The 17,259-nt window shown below is 38.0% G+C and overlaps 1 protein-coding gene across 6 annotated transcripts in view; it reads right to left on the bottom strand.

Annotated features, from left to right (window-relative positions):
• Positions 1 to 17,259, bottom strand: part of mical3a (microtubule associated monooxygenase, calponin and LIM domain containing 3a) — a 143,443-nt gene that overhangs the window by 68,790 nt on the left and 57,394 nt on the right. For all 6 annotated transcript variants that reach the window (XM_088922898.1, XM_088922894.1, XM_088922895.1 and 3 more), the window contains 6 exons: positions 12,835 to 13,215; positions 11,254 to 11,461; positions 10,943 to 11,059; positions 9,130 to 9,231; positions 5,087 to 5,242; positions 2,401 to 2,501 (listed from right to left, as the gene is read on the bottom strand). In XM_088922898.1, the coding sequence (XP_088779024.1) occupies positions 2,401 to 2,501; positions 5,087 to 5,242; positions 9,130 to 9,231; positions 10,943 to 11,059; positions 11,254 to 11,461; positions 12,835 to 13,104 (954 nt within the window). In that variant the 5' untranslated portion in view covers positions 13,105 to 13,215. The remainder of the gene's footprint in view (positions 1 to 2,400; positions 2,502 to 5,086; positions 5,243 to 9,129; positions 9,232 to 10,942; positions 11,060 to 11,253; positions 11,462 to 12,834; positions 13,216 to 17,259) is intronic.

Below are 17,259 nucleotides of genomic sequence, written 5' to 3'. Positions count from 1 at the left end.
TCTCTTTCAGTTTCTTTCCACTTGCGATTCAATCTCCATCAGAGTATTCAATATCTGAGACATTTACTTATAGTGGACTACTGAACAGTTATCAGATTCTCAATTAGAAAGTCTGACTATAATCCATGACTAAGTACAGTATCAACTGGGTCTTAAACTTCTTCAAAACATGAGGCTAGTAAACCCAAACTACATATAAACCTGTTGGCAACATCTTATCGGACTCAAATATAGCGATCTGAGGTTCACACTGAAAATACTGTTCAGTCATTTGTTGTGACCTAACCAAAGGTCAAAATGCAGCCACAAGAAATAGTAATAAATAAGCTCTTTACATCTTCAATTGCTTTGAGATGATTGCTTTTAAAGTCATAACATTTAATGACACCGAGGGAGTTTTCTTAAAAGGGACCTGAAAAGGGCATTCCTTTCCGGTGACTACAGGATTATTCATGTGTTTTCAGGGTGTTTTAGACTACATTCTCAGTATAGTCTGCAATCTTCACAATCCCTGCTTGGCAAGGAGGAAGCACTAAACATATATGCTTTATAGCCTGAAGACAGGATTGTGCTTTTGGGTTCTGCAGACAAGAATTTACAGAGCAAATTGTGTGTCTACTAAACTAGGCTAAAGCATTATTTGTATCAGCCTACCCAAATCGTCTCACAATTAAATTAACTGCAAAGACAGAAGCATAAATGCACATAAAGGAAACTCAAATGGTGTCAAACATTTGTAGAGGGAAAACGCACATTTGGAAATTCCCATAAGCAGTGTACTATTGTTTAATAACAGTTCTGTTCATGTTTGTACTAGCATGTCTTTTTCATGAATTGGTTCCTTCTACAGTTTTGGGATGGGTGGATATATAATACATTCACTCTTTTAGGTCAATGATCTAGTATAATGATATCCATACTCCATGGCTCAAAACTGATATGAATTAAAAACAGCAGCAGTGATCCGGCAAAAGACACATACACTTACAAAGCCAGATTACAAAACCAGAGTCAGATTAATTCATGACTCTAACCTTTGGTGATTTGAGAGAGGTTACGTGCTATTTTTTCCTACTAAACCATGACAGAAAAGTGAAAGATTCCAAGGTATCAGCTTAACAAAGTAATTTAACATGGATTCCTAAAACCTTTTGTATAAAAAAAACTTTCCTTTTATCAGTGCAAGGGTGTAGCCATGGACACTTCTCTGCATCTTTCTATTTTTGTAGTTGCTTTAGTTTTTTATGGTCTGTATTGCTACTCGAACTAGAACTTGCACTTTACACTGCAATATCTCACACATTTTTGTACATTGAAATCACTTATTTTCTACAGCTGAATGTCATTTAAGCTACCCCTGCAGCACGTTACGCAATGGTTTTGTGGCTTGGGCTTGAAGTACACTTTGAGACTGGAAATTATTTTAAATTATCTTATTTTTTTGTAGTATATACTGCCTTTTACAAATTTAAAATGTTATCCATTTGCTTGTTTAAAAAATTCTGATTGGTTTTAATCACAGCTCAAACAAACTTCAGCTCAGTAAACTCAGTTTAGTACCAGGCAGCTGGTCTCAACGTGGGCAGTTGTCTCACCTCAACATAAAATGGTCGCTAAAATAAAAGATTAAGAAAATTCATGGATAAGCATTTTGAAAGAGATAATATAAGAATACTAGTTTAATGTGCCTGATCATCTCCAGCTCTTTTCATACAGGTTGAAATTGTTTATCCAAGTTCCAGAAGCATTAGTGCTACACTCGGCAACAGTATCTGCTACTTTATGGGTTAAGCCAGTTGCTGATCATGTCTCTCCAGCCATCCTCCATTCTGGCACAAGATAAAGAGGCCCTGATCTGGGACCATGCATTTCTGCGCAGAGCTTTGCACAGGGTTTTGAAATGCTCATTAAGAAATACATATTTTGGCATCTATTAAAAAGGACTAACATGGCATGACAACACACTTCTCTTAGTGATGTTCCATTGGCTCTGAGCTCCAGTAGCTCTGGAAAGTAATAAAATGGCATTTGACACTGTCTGTGCTGCCCTTTATGTTTTGCTTACTTAAATATTTCAATTGCTATTAACTACAAACAATTTTGCAACCTCCTGCCTGGAACACTTTGAAAATGTAACTGCATTAAAAATCTGTTACAATAAACAACTATACCTTGTGTCTGGAAGATAGATTTTCATACATGTCTTTTTAATGCCTTGGAGTGTATGTACAACAGATGGGTGTGGGAAGGGGGCAAATTCTAATTGCTATAATTCTGCCAGGCAGCATTTTGTTCTTAATAGCAAACGATCCGGAACAGTATTACCTGTTACATTAACTAGTCTGATGTCACCCAGACATCTCTCTGCCCTGCATTATCCAAAGACCTTTGATCACTCACATGCAATATGACTCCTTTCTCCAGCAGACTCTGTTTTTTGGCAGTCATGACGAAATAGTGCGTGTCGTCCTTGTAGTAGACGATATTTTCCAGGTCAATTCCTACAATCAAGGGAAACAAATTTATTTTTCTTGCTCAGTGGCCTTCATACCTTACTACAATTCATGACGCAGACTGCATAAGGAAATCTAACAAAATAGATCATTACAGTTTACAAACGTACACAAAAGTTTCCATTTCAGTACAAGAACTGGAAACAAGCCAGAAATTAAGCAGTTGGCAAGAATGATTATTTTTAAGTCCCATTTTTAACCTAAAAAATTTTCAATGTTACACCAAACTGATCTCTGTATCTGTGGCTACGCTGAGTCAGACATTTATTCAAGTCTGAGATTCATGGGCTCCCAAGAGGCTCAATCAATAAAGACTTTTGACCAAGTGCAGGCTGAATTCCATGATGCAGGCAAGGACTTGAGGACTTGAGAAGGACTACCCAAGCTGTTGCACGCAACTGGCTGACCACTATCAGGAGTAGGGTTGGAGTAGTCGACCACAGCTCTCACAAATCCCAGCCACACAGTGACCTCCGCACTTTCTACTTGCTTGCAAGCTCACAGTGCTGTAGGGATGTGCCTCTCCTTCAATCAAAACTGAATCTCTCCAATAGGGGATTTTATGGCCTCTGATGCTTTAAACAGATAGTTGTTCAAAGGTGGGCAGGTCAGAGGAGTCTGCCTACACTTCCTCATTCTCCCCCATGGGCAGTCGAGGGTTTGTAGAGACATGAAACACAGAACTGGAAGGACCTAATTGGGTGGGTACAGAACAAAACATGTGATTCTAATTTTAAAAGAAAAGATTATTTACAATATTCTTCCCTAGTAGCTCCTACAGTAAAACATCCCACTGAGGCTCAGACTGGTTCAGATTCAAGTGGAAGGACCTAATTGGGTGAGTACATGACAAACATGTGATTCTTATTTAAAAAAAAAAGATTTACAATATTCTTCCCACGTAGCTCCTAAAATAAAACATCCCACTGAGGTTCAGACTGACACTATACTGACTCCATCACTGACTGGGAACCTACAGGACTGAGTGTTGACAGTGTCAGATAGAGCATGGACAGGAACATCAAGAACTTTGCCATTTATTTTACATAACTAAAATTAGCTAACAGCTCAGACAGTATCTTGAAAGCATGTCACCTTAATTTCCTCAGACTGTCAGTCATGGGCTTCTGGTTAAAAACTGGAAAAACCTAATTCCGATGACACCTAAAGGCATTTAAAACCCAAACCCTAAAGACACTTAAAAATACATCTCATATACGAAAATACACCATCAACACCAGAAATCAGTTATAATTAATACAACACAGCTGTGCAATAAATGAAATACAAAGCACAGAACGTACAGCAATGCAGGAAAAAAAACATTGCATGTATGAATTCTATCTGAACAACAAAATAAAAGGCAGAACATGTAATAGTGTTGAGCCCTGATGTTTCACGGTATAGAACCTAGATCAACCACACAGGTGCGAGAAGCTGTGTAGCGCAATATAGAACAGCTACATGACCAGCAAAGGTTAAGTACAGTAGGAGAAGCAAAATGCTAATAACACCAGTATGCAAAGATAAGTACCTTTAATCAAATGTTAAAAGAGACAGGCAGGGCTACACTGGGAGAACAGGAAGAAAACTAAAGGAACTGCATATATTTAGATGGGTTACTGATACAGGGATACCAGCTAGCAGAACGCTGCATTAATCTTGTTTAACAAAAACAAGGACTTGGGCCAGAAGAAGAATGTATCGTGCTGTTTAGAATGGGCATGTTCTGTAGATGATGTTTATAAAAAGATAGGAGAAGCATGTCAGGGATGAGTCACAATGAGAGTAGATTATAAGAATTATAAGGTTACCATATTGGAGGAAGAAAAGTGACAAGCCACATTAGAATAAAGGGATGATAAAGGATATAAATGAGGCCACATTTTAAAAAGGTGAACGAGATGATGCAAGAACATCCAAAAACTGTTAATAGTGGAAATTAAAGAAATTTCAGAAACAATAAAACAATCGGGGAAAAAGCTCTAAGCATTGCTACCATAGAAACAGTCACAGGATGAAGTAAGAGAACGGAGAGTAGTAACTGAGAGACGTTGGTTTACTTGCTGTTAATTGTTAGTATAGCACAAGCACTGGTCCTAGAGGAACACCTTCAGAGACACAGAAGGGTGAAGAGAGGGCAGTCAGAGAAGCAGAAAGAAATGAACAAGAGTGAGCAACAGTCTCAAAAAGCATTCGGACAGAGGAGAGAGTAGCAGAAAGTACAGTGACGGAGAGCAAAGCAAATTCTGTTGAGTACACGGAAGGGATACCCAAGTAGAAAGGTCCAGACAAGGAGAGGTCTGAGGTGACCATGCACAGCTGATGAAGATCTTGTTCAAGAAGCTTTGAATAAAAAGGGACGTTGTGAAATGGAATTAGTTCTGGAGGGATGGGATATGTGAAGATTTTTTGAAATTACAAATAAAAAACAACACTAACACTACCTGTAAGTAACACCAACCAAAGTCTTGCACCAAGCTGTTTTCAATTAATACTAACTACTCGGAGTAAAATGACAGTATGTTTCAGTGCAACAGGACATTAAAATATATTAAAAGGACTCAGCTGACCTGTAGCTTCCCGCAGGTCCTGGAAAAATTTCTGGTTGAAGATGAAGGCCACCCCACTGATCTCTTCCACCTTGGCTTCGGCAGTGGTGTTGCGGTTGATGAAGTTAGCCGTAATGGCAATGGCCAGCTTCCCACGAAACTCCTTCCTGCGAAAACCTGTGAGGGCAGAGCAGAAGTGAAAAGATTAGCCCCACAACAACACGAAAGGCAAAATCACATAGCACTTTCCATTGGACGTTATTGTAATCAACACATAACAAGCAGTTTTTAATCAATGGCATAGAGAACCCATTTTAAATGCAAATATATGACTTCCTGTATGGAAAAAGTTGAACCACAAGTAATCATTGAATGTTTTAAAATTTGACCTGGGTTGACAAAAAGGAGATTTTTAATCATGCAGAAATGATCAATTTCTGCCACTTTTCTCACATAGCAGTATCTGAGGCCTAGTGAGGCCTCACACGTAATTTGAACTGACTGAATCAAGTGCTTACAGACAGGTTTTCAGGGATGCAAGCCGGTTAATACCTAGTGTTACATTTGGTATTTATACATTATATTTTCCCAAACACAAAGAACTGCCCATAAGCAAATTCATAAAGGTTGCATATAAGATTGAGCCCATCATACCAGTTTGATAGTCTATTAGTTAATGGAAACAACATTCATTTTTTGAAAAAGGATCCAGAATTTAGTCCTCAACCACCCACCTCGGAATACTGTTCCAGATACTTAAAAAAGATGTATGTTTTGACTCTCTGCCCTTATTTCACCTATAGTGAGATTTACTCAAAGTCTGAATGTCACACTATCTATACAGCTTTGGATCTTATTTACAGTAATGTGAGAAAAAAATACACCCTGTTAAAAATCTATGGTTTTACATACGGAAACATATTAACTTCACCTAATCCTCTCAAAGTCCTAACAGCAGATAAACCTAATCTCACGTGACAAATAACACACAAATTTTACTTTGTCATTATTTTAAAAAAACAGCCAACATTCAAAAGCCTTGTGTGAAAAAGTAAGTGCTTCCTTATCGGTTAAGAAGGTAATTAGAATCAAGTGCTGCTAAACAAGTGTGCATCATTAGTGGACATCAGGAAGTGCAAATGTGGAGCATTCAGGTTTGTGGAAACGCAAGACATCAAAAGATGTCTGTGATGGTCTTAGAGAATGAATCATTGCTGGAAATGGTTATAAAGCCATTTCCAAACAATATGAAGTCCATCACTCTGCAGTGAAAAAGATAATTTACAAATGGAGAAAGCTCAAGATGGTTACCAATCTACCAAAGAGTAGGCACCCCAGCAAATTCAGACCTAATGTTGCACCTACTTGTTGCAGAGAACCCCCAATGTTACATCCAGGCCTCTATCAATACAGTAGACATGAAAGTTCATGATTCTACCACTAGGAAAAAACTGAAAAAAACTTCCACTTTGTGGAAGTAACCAGAAGAAAACCCCTTCTCTCCAAATAGAACATTGATGCACAGCTTAGGTTTGCAAAACAGTACCTGAATGAACCTGAGTGGAGTTGTTTGGCGATAATGCAAAACGACATGTTTGGCAAAAGCCAAATCCTGTGTATCACCACAAGAACCTCATACCAACTGTCAAACATGGTGGTAATGGGAGTGATGATTTGGACCTGCTTTGCAGCTGCAGGACCTGGACACCACACAATAAGTCCACTGTGAATTCCCCTCTATACCAGCGCATCCTAGAGGAAAATGTGTGCAAGAGCTAAAGCTTAGTTTAGTAAAGTGGATCATGCAACAGGAGAATGATCCAAAAACACATCAGTAAATCTACGACTGAGTGACTGAAAAAGAAAAGAATCAGGATTTTGGAGTGGCCATATGAAAGTCCAGATATCAACCCCATTGAGATGCTGTGGCAGGACCTAAAGAGAGCTGTGCATCAACAAATGTCTTTAAACAACACCGAGATGAAGCAGTTTTGTAGCAGAAATGGGCCAGAATTCCTCCCATGCAATGTGAGAGTTTGATACACTCTTACAGGAAACATTTACTTCAGGTAATTGCTCCAAAAGAAGATTCCACACATTACTGAATCATGGGGTACACTTACTTTTTCCACACACTGAAATGTGTGACTACTGAATATTGGCTGATTTGGTGGTGTAATAAATGAAGTAAAAAATGTGTGTGTTAACTGTCACATACTGTTAGGACCTGGTGAGGACGAGATGAAGGTCAGATATGTCTTAATATGTTAAACCACAGAACTGTAAGGGGGTGTAATTTGTTTTTCACATCATGTAATTGAACCAAATCTCCCCTCCATATCCATTATTATACACTGAAGAATGTTTCTGTCCATAAATGACAGAAATCATTCTTGTTTTTCTTTCAGTTCTAAGTCTATAATTATTATATGGTGACCAAAACTGAACAATATTCTAAGGTAATCCTATTGTAATTAACCTTAATCATAACATTCATGGATGTAAAATCCACAGCTTTTGCGATATAAATAATGCAGTTTGTGGTGTTTTCTTTCTTTACATTGCCATGATAACTAGAGGACACAGAATAATTATGTAAAACGCCATGATTCCTTCTGTTTGTAGCTTCCAGCAACTTTGAATCACCCATGTGATTTATGTAATGGAAATTTCCACTACAAGCGTGGATCATTTTGCACTTATCAGTGTTAAAATTCAATTGTCAAATGTCAACCCGCTTTTCTGCTAAGTCTTTGCAATTCCATTGCCACTACTTGCATGTTTGCCTCACCCACTATTTTTGTGTCATCAAGCAAATTGATAATAGTTAATATAGCAAATTTAACTAGTTTGCTAACTTTATCAGAATCACAACCATACTGAAGATTACTTAGCAGAATTCTTGCACAGAATGCATTCAAAAGGATCTTTGCTAAAACAAGAAAATTGAAGCACTTCATCTAAACCAATTCCATCTTTTGTCCTTCACTGGCCAAAAACAAAACTAACAGGTCAGACCTGCTAAAGTAAGTTAATAGTCTTTAAAAAATACAAAATATCCCTAATATATCATAGTACATTCACCCCCTCAAACTTGTTCATTTTCAGTGTGTACATTACATTTAAAATATGACATATAGCACAGATCCCAATCATATGACTGACTCTCAAATTACCCCTCTATTGATTCCTGGAATCTCGTGTAACAAGAACTGGATTTTTACAAGTCACGCTTAATTCTTTCTGTCTCACGCAGAAATGAGCAACCTTGAATCTCAACAAGCATAAACATTTATATTTGACAAGTGTAGTGTCTAGAGTTCAAGGGATAATAAAAGAACGGCAACATTTATAACACTGCTTTTATGCAAATATTTTCAGTCCTCACCTCAGGGTTTATACATTTTGTTATTATAATTTAATAATCCCCATTACTAAATGGGGCCTTTTCATGCACGTTACTGTAAACAAGAGAATTCATGTTTGAAAAAATACTACATTTTAATATTTATAAATCATGGGAAAAAAGTTAAAAATAGTACATATATTTTAACTACCTTTAATTAAATAAACCATAATATCGATTTATAAAGAGCTCTTTAGTAAAAAAATAGAAATGTGTACACTCTGTATATGCATAATGCTAGCAATTGTTTAAGATATCCATTCACATAAATAATATTTTCACTGCCCTAAAGTGACCCCTCTCACCTTTTCCTCATCTGATATGGTGTTTCACATTTAAAGCATTTTAATGTTTAATTGGGATGGTCAAAGACACAAGGGAATTATTTGTATTTTATATCCCTTAGGTCACTGGGTGGAACACAGTTAGGTGCAGCCTGAACAGATTCCTTCTCAGATTAAAACAACAGACTTTGAGCCCCAGTTGTCATGGCAGTAAGAAACATACCAGTGGTTATACCACTTAACTTACTCAGTGTAGTTAAGAGCAAAGCAGTGAACTCATGGACAAGGTCAGACAATGCATGAAGCACAATATGAAAAGAATTAGATGTGGTAATGTACGTCCTGCTAAACCTTAGGACCCCTTATATCTCTACCTGGTAATGTGTTTCTTCTTCCATCAGCCCCAATGATGACATCAAACTCTAACTCGGAGACAGGATGTGTTTTGGGGTGAACCTCTGCCCTCCAAGCTATCCCTGCAACAGACAGAAAAAAACAGACTTTAGAATATCCCTGAGGTGTGTCACGACCTCAGAAACACTAACATTATTAAAAAGACTACATAAATCACTGTTCAAAGTGACTGCTTACTGCTGTGACAGAACACACAAGTATGTGAAAGTTTAAAATCATTCAACAGTAACAAGCGATTCAGGAAGTTAATTTGCAGTGCTATTTCATGTAATCAATTGCATACTACATACTACAAATCTAACTACATTTTGATTCATAAATTGAAAAAAATGGGTTATCTTTTACAGCGAAGATATCTGTATATTTCTAAAATTACATTTAAGCAGTTTTTACAAGGTTTAAATCCTTTTGTCTCTATATATTATTAGGATGTACACTTGATGGTTACATGAAATTCTAAGCAAAATGAGTATATTTACTTCTCACCTGATCAGTAATGACAAGTACATAAGAACCCCTAGACTGCAGTGCTTGTAAATATATTTGGGGACTTAATACTGCAGTTCAGCTGAACTGGACAAAATGAGTTAAACACACATAGGAAACTGGACTTAAACACACATAGGAAACCCATGGGGGTAGAAGCACCTTATGGGTTTTGAAAATAGAGCCCAAACAGTACAACCATTCTCAGAATGGAGATGGAAAACAGTTCTAATCCAGTTCCTTCCACAAGCCACTGTTTTGGGGACACAGAGAAAAATATGTGATGTCTGAAATAAAATATCAAACTTTTACTTCAAATGCTGAATCTCATAGGTTTTGCATCACAAACTAATTTCTTCAACTGACGAAAATAACACAATTATGTGCAACTTCATCATATCTTGTGCCCACGCTAATCTGTCAGAGAGTACTGCTTTCTCACTGGCTTTTGTTAGAAAGACACCTATATTGCATTGTGACATTTTACCACATATATGGTGATATACATGATTTTCATAGAAAGAATCTTTACATGGACTTAGCTGGGATCTGGGAAAATGACATCAAACGACCACAAAATAATAGATTGGGTTACTAATTTGATCTACATGTTGCATGTAACTTGAAATACAATTTTTCACTGAATGCTCTGTATCAGCCTAAAGGCAACACTTTGCGTTAGAAACACTGCAGACAAAGTCAAACATGTATTCACGCAATCAAGTCTCCTATGGTGTTCAAGTCTTGTGAAAATGTCAAAATATTATACATTCTTATATAAATATTAATGTCAAAAGACCATGAGCCCTTTCAAAAGTAATTTTGCAAAGAAAAGCCATAAAAAGCCTTTTCTTGAGAACTTGAAATGGACATCTGAAAACTAAATAACCATTTTGAAGAAGATCAATTTTTCCAGGACCACATCTTCAATGTATTAGGAGCCTATGCGATAATTACAACCCAGTGCAATAAAAAATGACAAGAGTAATGAAATAAAAAGGCCAATTGCACCAACACACCCTATATTTATTACATCAATCTGAGAACCCACCAACCTACTGTAGATCTTTGCAGCAATAAGTGACACTTAAAAGCTAAGTTCATCATACGGGAACCTTCTAAAAGGGTCAGCCAGCCTCTCATTTGATCAGAATAAAAAAAGCCTACTAAAAAGGCTGCTAAGAAATGTGACTTAAAATAAGAAATAAATTTGAGCAATGGAATGTAAACTGACATCAGAAACATAGGCACTACATAGCAAAAATGTACTTTGAAAAGAATACTCACTCTCATTCTCCTGGTCTTCGGGGGGCTCAATGAGGCCCCTGAATTCAACATTGACGTGAATCTCAATGCCCAGGATCAGTGCCACTTTCAGGAGCATGAGCTGGAGCTGCCGAATGCCTGAGAGAGAGTGATACATACAAGGCATGAAGTCCCATCACACTTCGCATTCACATAAAGAACCATCGAGGCTTTCCAGCAGATAGATTTGTGATACACGTGTGGATAACTCACAGCCAGTTATTCCTACGAATGTGCACATTTTCCCCATTCTCATTACTGAAGAGAAAAGCCATTTACAGGACCCAACTCACTAATGTGGTCGATGGAGCCGGCACAGAACTTCCCGTAGAACTTCTTGGCTCCCAACCCCCGCAGGTCCTGGATGGTAAAGGGCCACAGGTGCAGGACGTTATTCCGTGAGAAGGCATCCCTCTTCTCCAGGAGAACGACTTTCGCTCCGAGGAAACAAAGCTCAATAGCCGTTCGGAGACCACAGGGACCAGCGCCAATGATCAAGCACTACCAGGTCAAGCAAAGAAACAGGAGAAAATGTAAGTTCTGTTAAGTAACTTAATCACATCACTAACAGAAAGGCTGCAACACACCCTTCTTGTCATTAACTGTGCTATACAAAATGTACTGTCCGTAAGTCTATAATAAATACCATGGAAATGTTATTTCAGGTTCATAGCATTTAGATCTGAAGATACAGTAAATGGTTAAAACAATCATACAGAAGCATTCAACCACTGTTCTAACCAGCAAAAAACACCCTCCCATAAATCAGTAATCACTGCAAACTATCACTTTTCTGTTGTTAAATAATTTGAGCCCGGGGACCACCTCCCACCAATAGCCTGTTAAAGTACACAAACTGTATCAAAACATGGGGCAGTGTCCTCCAAAAATACTGGGAGACAGCAAAGTCAAAACTTCTTTTTGCTTTAGTCAAGCAATCTGAATTTGTGAGCATGTTCACTATGAATGATAGTTACAATATATGTGTTACTGGTCATTTTTGTGCATACACTTGTTCAAATTAGGATAAAGAAAACGTTCCATCCCGTCAGTGATGAGAAGTATTTGGAAACATTCACCTTAAGTTTCAAAGTGTAAAAGTATGTATTACTGTACACCTCTGAGGCAATAACTGCCTGAATTCTGCACCCAATTAAACTCAACACACTGTATAATCATTAAAGATGGACTGGTACAAGCACAGTTGTTGCCTATTCTTAGAGTGTTCCTCTTTTAATTGTTTCTCCAGCATGCTTATTTGGCTTTCTGGAGATTGAGCAAGCTAGTGTCAGATTTTCAGCTTTTTTCTCCTGATGAACTCTTTGTTTGCATTGGCCAGATGTTCTGGGACGTCATTCTGTTGCACCGTGAAGCACCAGCCAATAGATCTGGAAGCATTTGCTTCTACATAAGCAGACAAAATGTTTCTGTAAATAAAAAACAATGTAAAATCCCCCTTGAGGTGATGGCAACCTGGCTAAAACCAGAAGTACACTGTTCAAGGCCTGGGACACCACTTGATGTTGATTGAAAAATGAACTGGGACAACATGTTGCATCTAGGGATCAAAGACAACTGAACAGGCATCTACTGTATGTCAGGTCCACCCACTAAAAAAATGAGAAGTTCCTTTTCATAACTGTGAATTTGTTGCAGTTTTAAGTGATGTTTATTTTGAATTTGACTATAAAGGAAGACTTCAATTTCAATTTGTCACAGATAAACTACAGCACTTGAATGCAGTCAACAAAATTCTGGAATCAAGTAGCATTTTTAAAATGGTTAGACCTCAAAAACTCGACAGCTCCTCTTTTAGGACTTTTGAACAAAAACAGAATATTACAATCTGAAAATGCACTCCGCGTTAATTTTACCTTTGAGTTAGCACAGGCTCGTCCCTTCTTGTAGTCCTTGTGGCTCGCCCTCTTGTCAAGTTTCGCCCAGAGCGCCTTGGCCTTCCAGTAGTTGAGCTTCGATTTGAGTTTGTGGTAGAAGACGCGATAGTCACTAGGCTTTAATTCCAGAAAGTCGCACAGTTCTTGAAAGGCCTTTAGTGTTCCTTTACAGGTGGTCGCCTGGACAAAGCGATCAAACAGGACGTGGGCCTGGTTCACCCTCTCTCCCCCTGCGCCGCCATCCCCCATGACCAGAGGTCAAGATGCCCCCCTGCAACTCCTGCAGGGGTGCCCAGGGTCTGCCCGCCTTCTCTCTCTCAAACTCTCCTGGGCAGTCTTCCCCCGTCCACCATCATAGGTCTGGAACACAAAATGCAAGAATACGTCAAACACAACATTCTGGCTTTGCTTAACAAGACCCCGCGCGAAACCCAGACAGGAAAATAAATTCATTAATAGTCCCTCACTAAAAAGTTACACGAGTCCAGAACACCCTCATTTCCATCTTTTTCAGATGAAATTTTTTCATTTCAATTATTTCAAATTATTTAGAAGCGATTTCTGTGTAGAATTTTGATTTTTTTAGATCTCCATGCAAAAAGCAGGAAATAAACTACTGAGGATACAATATTTGAACCACAAAAAAGTCAGGAATCTCATCTTTAAATGGCTTGAAAATGAGAGCACTCCAGGTGAAAAAATGTGGAAAATTAGATTTCACTGAGGCTGCTTAATAACATAACAGCTTATCTATAATAATTTGATTAATAACAAAGCACTTTATCAAAGGGCATTGAACAAAAGCGTTCAACAGGGCTGATATGACCTAAATCTTTACTTCTGTCATACATGATGATATAAATCAAAATGCAAACACCTTATTTGAGAAGAACAAAAAGGGTAAGGTGCAGAAAGTAACTTGCCAGTAAAGAAAAATATACTGTAGACAATGACCTTGCCATCTTATCTAGCATTTGGACAGCTAATGACAGGAAATTCATTAGAACACAGTTTCCCACAGAACCCAAACAGGATACGTACAAGTGCAAAGGTAAACTCAAAACACACTGACAGGCAGGATCTGAAATCACCGTTACATTTTTTTGTTTTGCTTATTCAGAAAAAAGAAAAAGCAGATGTATAATTCATTTTATTTATACTGCAGTTTAACTCCATTTGACAATGCATGTCAGATATTCATGCTTTCTCTCAAATCAGATCATATGATACTTTTTTCTGTATTGTCAAATCCTAGACTGAATACCCTTTTTCCCTGTTAAATCAGCAATGGTTTCTGCAGAAGATGTTTTAACAAATACTTCACTGAATTTCTAAATCTCAGCTACCACAACACCAAAAATCAAGGCCTATGCCTACACGCTTTTTGAATTTCTTCTCGGTACAAATAGTCACACCTAGAGTGCCTTCTGCAGAAGGACTGCATCCAAACCGTTTAGTCACACAGCAGGTCTCTTAATTTCCTGGTTCTCGTTGCTATGCAGAAACACACAACACAGGCAACTGTGTCTCAAGAGGGATTCACAAGCCTCAGCTGGAACTATTTAATCCTCTATTGACTAAACTAAAGGTCATATCTTTCTTGTGTCAAACAAACGGTAAAATTCCTTTTTCTTTCAATGCTGAATTCTTGATAGTGACAAACTACCTAACATTCACAAACCACCCCCGAAAAAATGTTAGTGCTGCAATATTAACAGTATCCGAACACCTGTTTATAAAAATAGAGCAAAAAAATCTAATTTGTGAAGCAGTTGTGTACTGGGGTCCTATTCCTTTTTTAAATCTGTCTTTTGTGAAACACTGTAAAGGCCAACTGCCTGCTGGGAAAGGACAGAGGGCAGAAAGCAAGCTGAGGAGGGCAGCGTCAACAGCAGACTGGGATGGAGTCAGCTGGGGTAACCAGTTGCAGGCAGTGACCCCTGTTGTCTTGCCAGGAGCCCGTGACCTTGCCGTGCAGGAGTGCTGTGCACTGTCCTCCCCCCGATTTCTCACCAGCACTAGGTCTAGCAGGAGGAGGGAGAGGCACACATGCAGAGTCCTCTCTTGTGCAAGGACAAAGGCAGCTGTAGAGAGCCAGTAATTCCGAGCTAAGATGGGCTAAGTGGTGATTCTTTTCACAAAAACCTAGAACTGTCAACAATGGATTGGTAGACACTGCAGTTACTACTGTATCCATAAAAATGACATTCTTGAAGAATAAATGTCATAAAACCCATTTGAAAAAGACCCCTTTAAGGTTTAATCTGCTATTGGCAAACTTACTAATCTTCAAGCAGTGTGTGAGGTGCTGAAGTCTTCTGCTCTTACTCAGTTGTAAGTCGTCCTGTATGTTCTATATAGTTTTCTGAAATGTTACAATAGAGATAGATAACTCTATGCTGCCCACCCCCAATTTGAGTTATTATTCCAGGAGAGCTCGTAATCACAAGCTAATTTATTTCAATTTTCTGAGGCATGGTTTCAATTTTTTCTTTAAGCTTTAATATGATTTAATGGGATTTGTAATTGGAACCAATTCTGTACCAATGTTTAAGTTTTGTAACTTCTCCAATACAGTTTTTAGTTGTCACCAATTGGAGCATACTCTTAATAAGCATGTTTGGGAGGTATAAAGCAATCAATCGGAATGCCAGAATCATTCAAAATATAAAGAAAGATTTTGCCCGTTTTTGCTAGGTCTGGAATTCCAACACACAAAAGTTTAACAAAATGTCCAACAATTACCGTGATCGATTAGCACCAGATTTAAAAGCTCAGCTGGAATGAGAATTCACCGATACTGGGGTCTATAAAAGATCAGGATTAGGAACCGCTGCAGTATGTTCAACTCATACAGTCAGTGTCAATAGGAGGTCAGCTTGTCCTACACTACAAGAGCACATGTGCACATTTCCAGACTCATCCCTGATTACGGCACCCCTGGGGCTCACACCACCAGTGTGTTCCCCCCATCAGGTCCTTCTGTTTCAGGTAGCTGGGTGGGGCTACAGATTCATTCTGACATTATGGGACTCCTTAGACGCAAATGACGAAGCCTGTAGACCATTAGGCCTGCATGTTTCCTCAGGTACTACACCTGCATTTCTCACATTGCTGTATAAATGTCACAGTTACAGAGAAAATAATGTAATACACCAAGTTATGACAATCTAATACTAACAAATGTAGACTACAATAACAGACGCTGCCACCAACAGGTCCATTACAGAGGTGTCAAACTGCCAATTACAGGGAGAGGGCATTTAAAAATTGATTTTAAACCTACACCATTGCACCATCTTAAAATAATTTTAAATCTTTTTTGTAATCAATAATAACACAATTGTGGAAAGTATTTCACATGGGGCATTGTTTTATAGGAAAGTTAGAAAAACAGTGACCTATAGTATATTAATATTGAATTCCAGAGTGTGATCAAATTAAACTGCACATTTCAGATGTTGTGAACAAAAAATCACAGAAATCTTACAACTGAATTTTAAAAAACAAATAACACCAAGTTCAATAAATTAATGAACTTTTCTGCTAGAGAGCCCATCTGTAGGATTCCCTTTGGTGTCACTGTTCAGCATCAATCAGACTTGTCAAGAAATCCTTCCGAGCATAATGTTCTGGTGAGGACAGTTACAGTACCTATTTTATAAAACAATGCGAAGGTTTTTTTAATCACAAAAGTAATGTCGTTTTTTTAATCCCTGTGTTTAGTACGTGATAGTTACCTTTTCTCCCACAGCCTCAATTATGCAACAGAATCCTTCAGGAAATAATTTACTCAACGAGACTTTTTTCCCTTTTTTAGAAAATCGGATTTGTCATAGTTGTTAAATAATGTATCCCTCTCATCCTAGCGTTAATCCTGCATCAGCAGGGTCCGCTTGTCGGCACGCCCATCTCCATTTGGTGATTTGAACCAAATTGTTAAATTAAGTATCCAAAGAGATAAAAAACATCAGCTTTTGTGATCCGAAAGCAGCTCAAGGAAAATTACACAATGATTAGACCAGCTAAACTCTTACGTAATAGAGGTATACTGAAAACCAGCAGACCTGTTTGCCGTAAACAACCAAGGATTTAATGTTTGATTCTATTGAAGAAATACAAATGTTCAAAGGGTGCAGGTTTAACATTTAAGGCACATCAGGAGTTGTACACTGTTATAATAATAGCTACATTTATCCATTACCAGATGCACACATACAGTATGTAGTTGGACTCCTTATTCACATGCAGAAAAGAGCTGTTACTACAAAAAAACAAAACAAAATAAGAACCACGAGAAGTGCATGCACCATTCATTTAACTTAGGCTTACATTTCATCACATACTTCACAGATTGGTCCAGGTACAATTTTTCTGTACACAGGGTTACAAGTTAAAAGAGGC

This window comes from Atractosteus spatula, chromosome 8 (genome assembly GCF_055471065.1).
Source record: "Atractosteus spatula isolate fAtrSpa1 chromosome 8, fAtrSpa1.hap1, whole genome shotgun sequence".
Classification (NCBI taxonomy): Eukaryota; Metazoa; Chordata; class Actinopteri; order Semionotiformes; family Lepisosteidae; genus Atractosteus; species Atractosteus spatula.
This window is presented reverse-complemented; position numbering and strand designations above follow the sequence as displayed.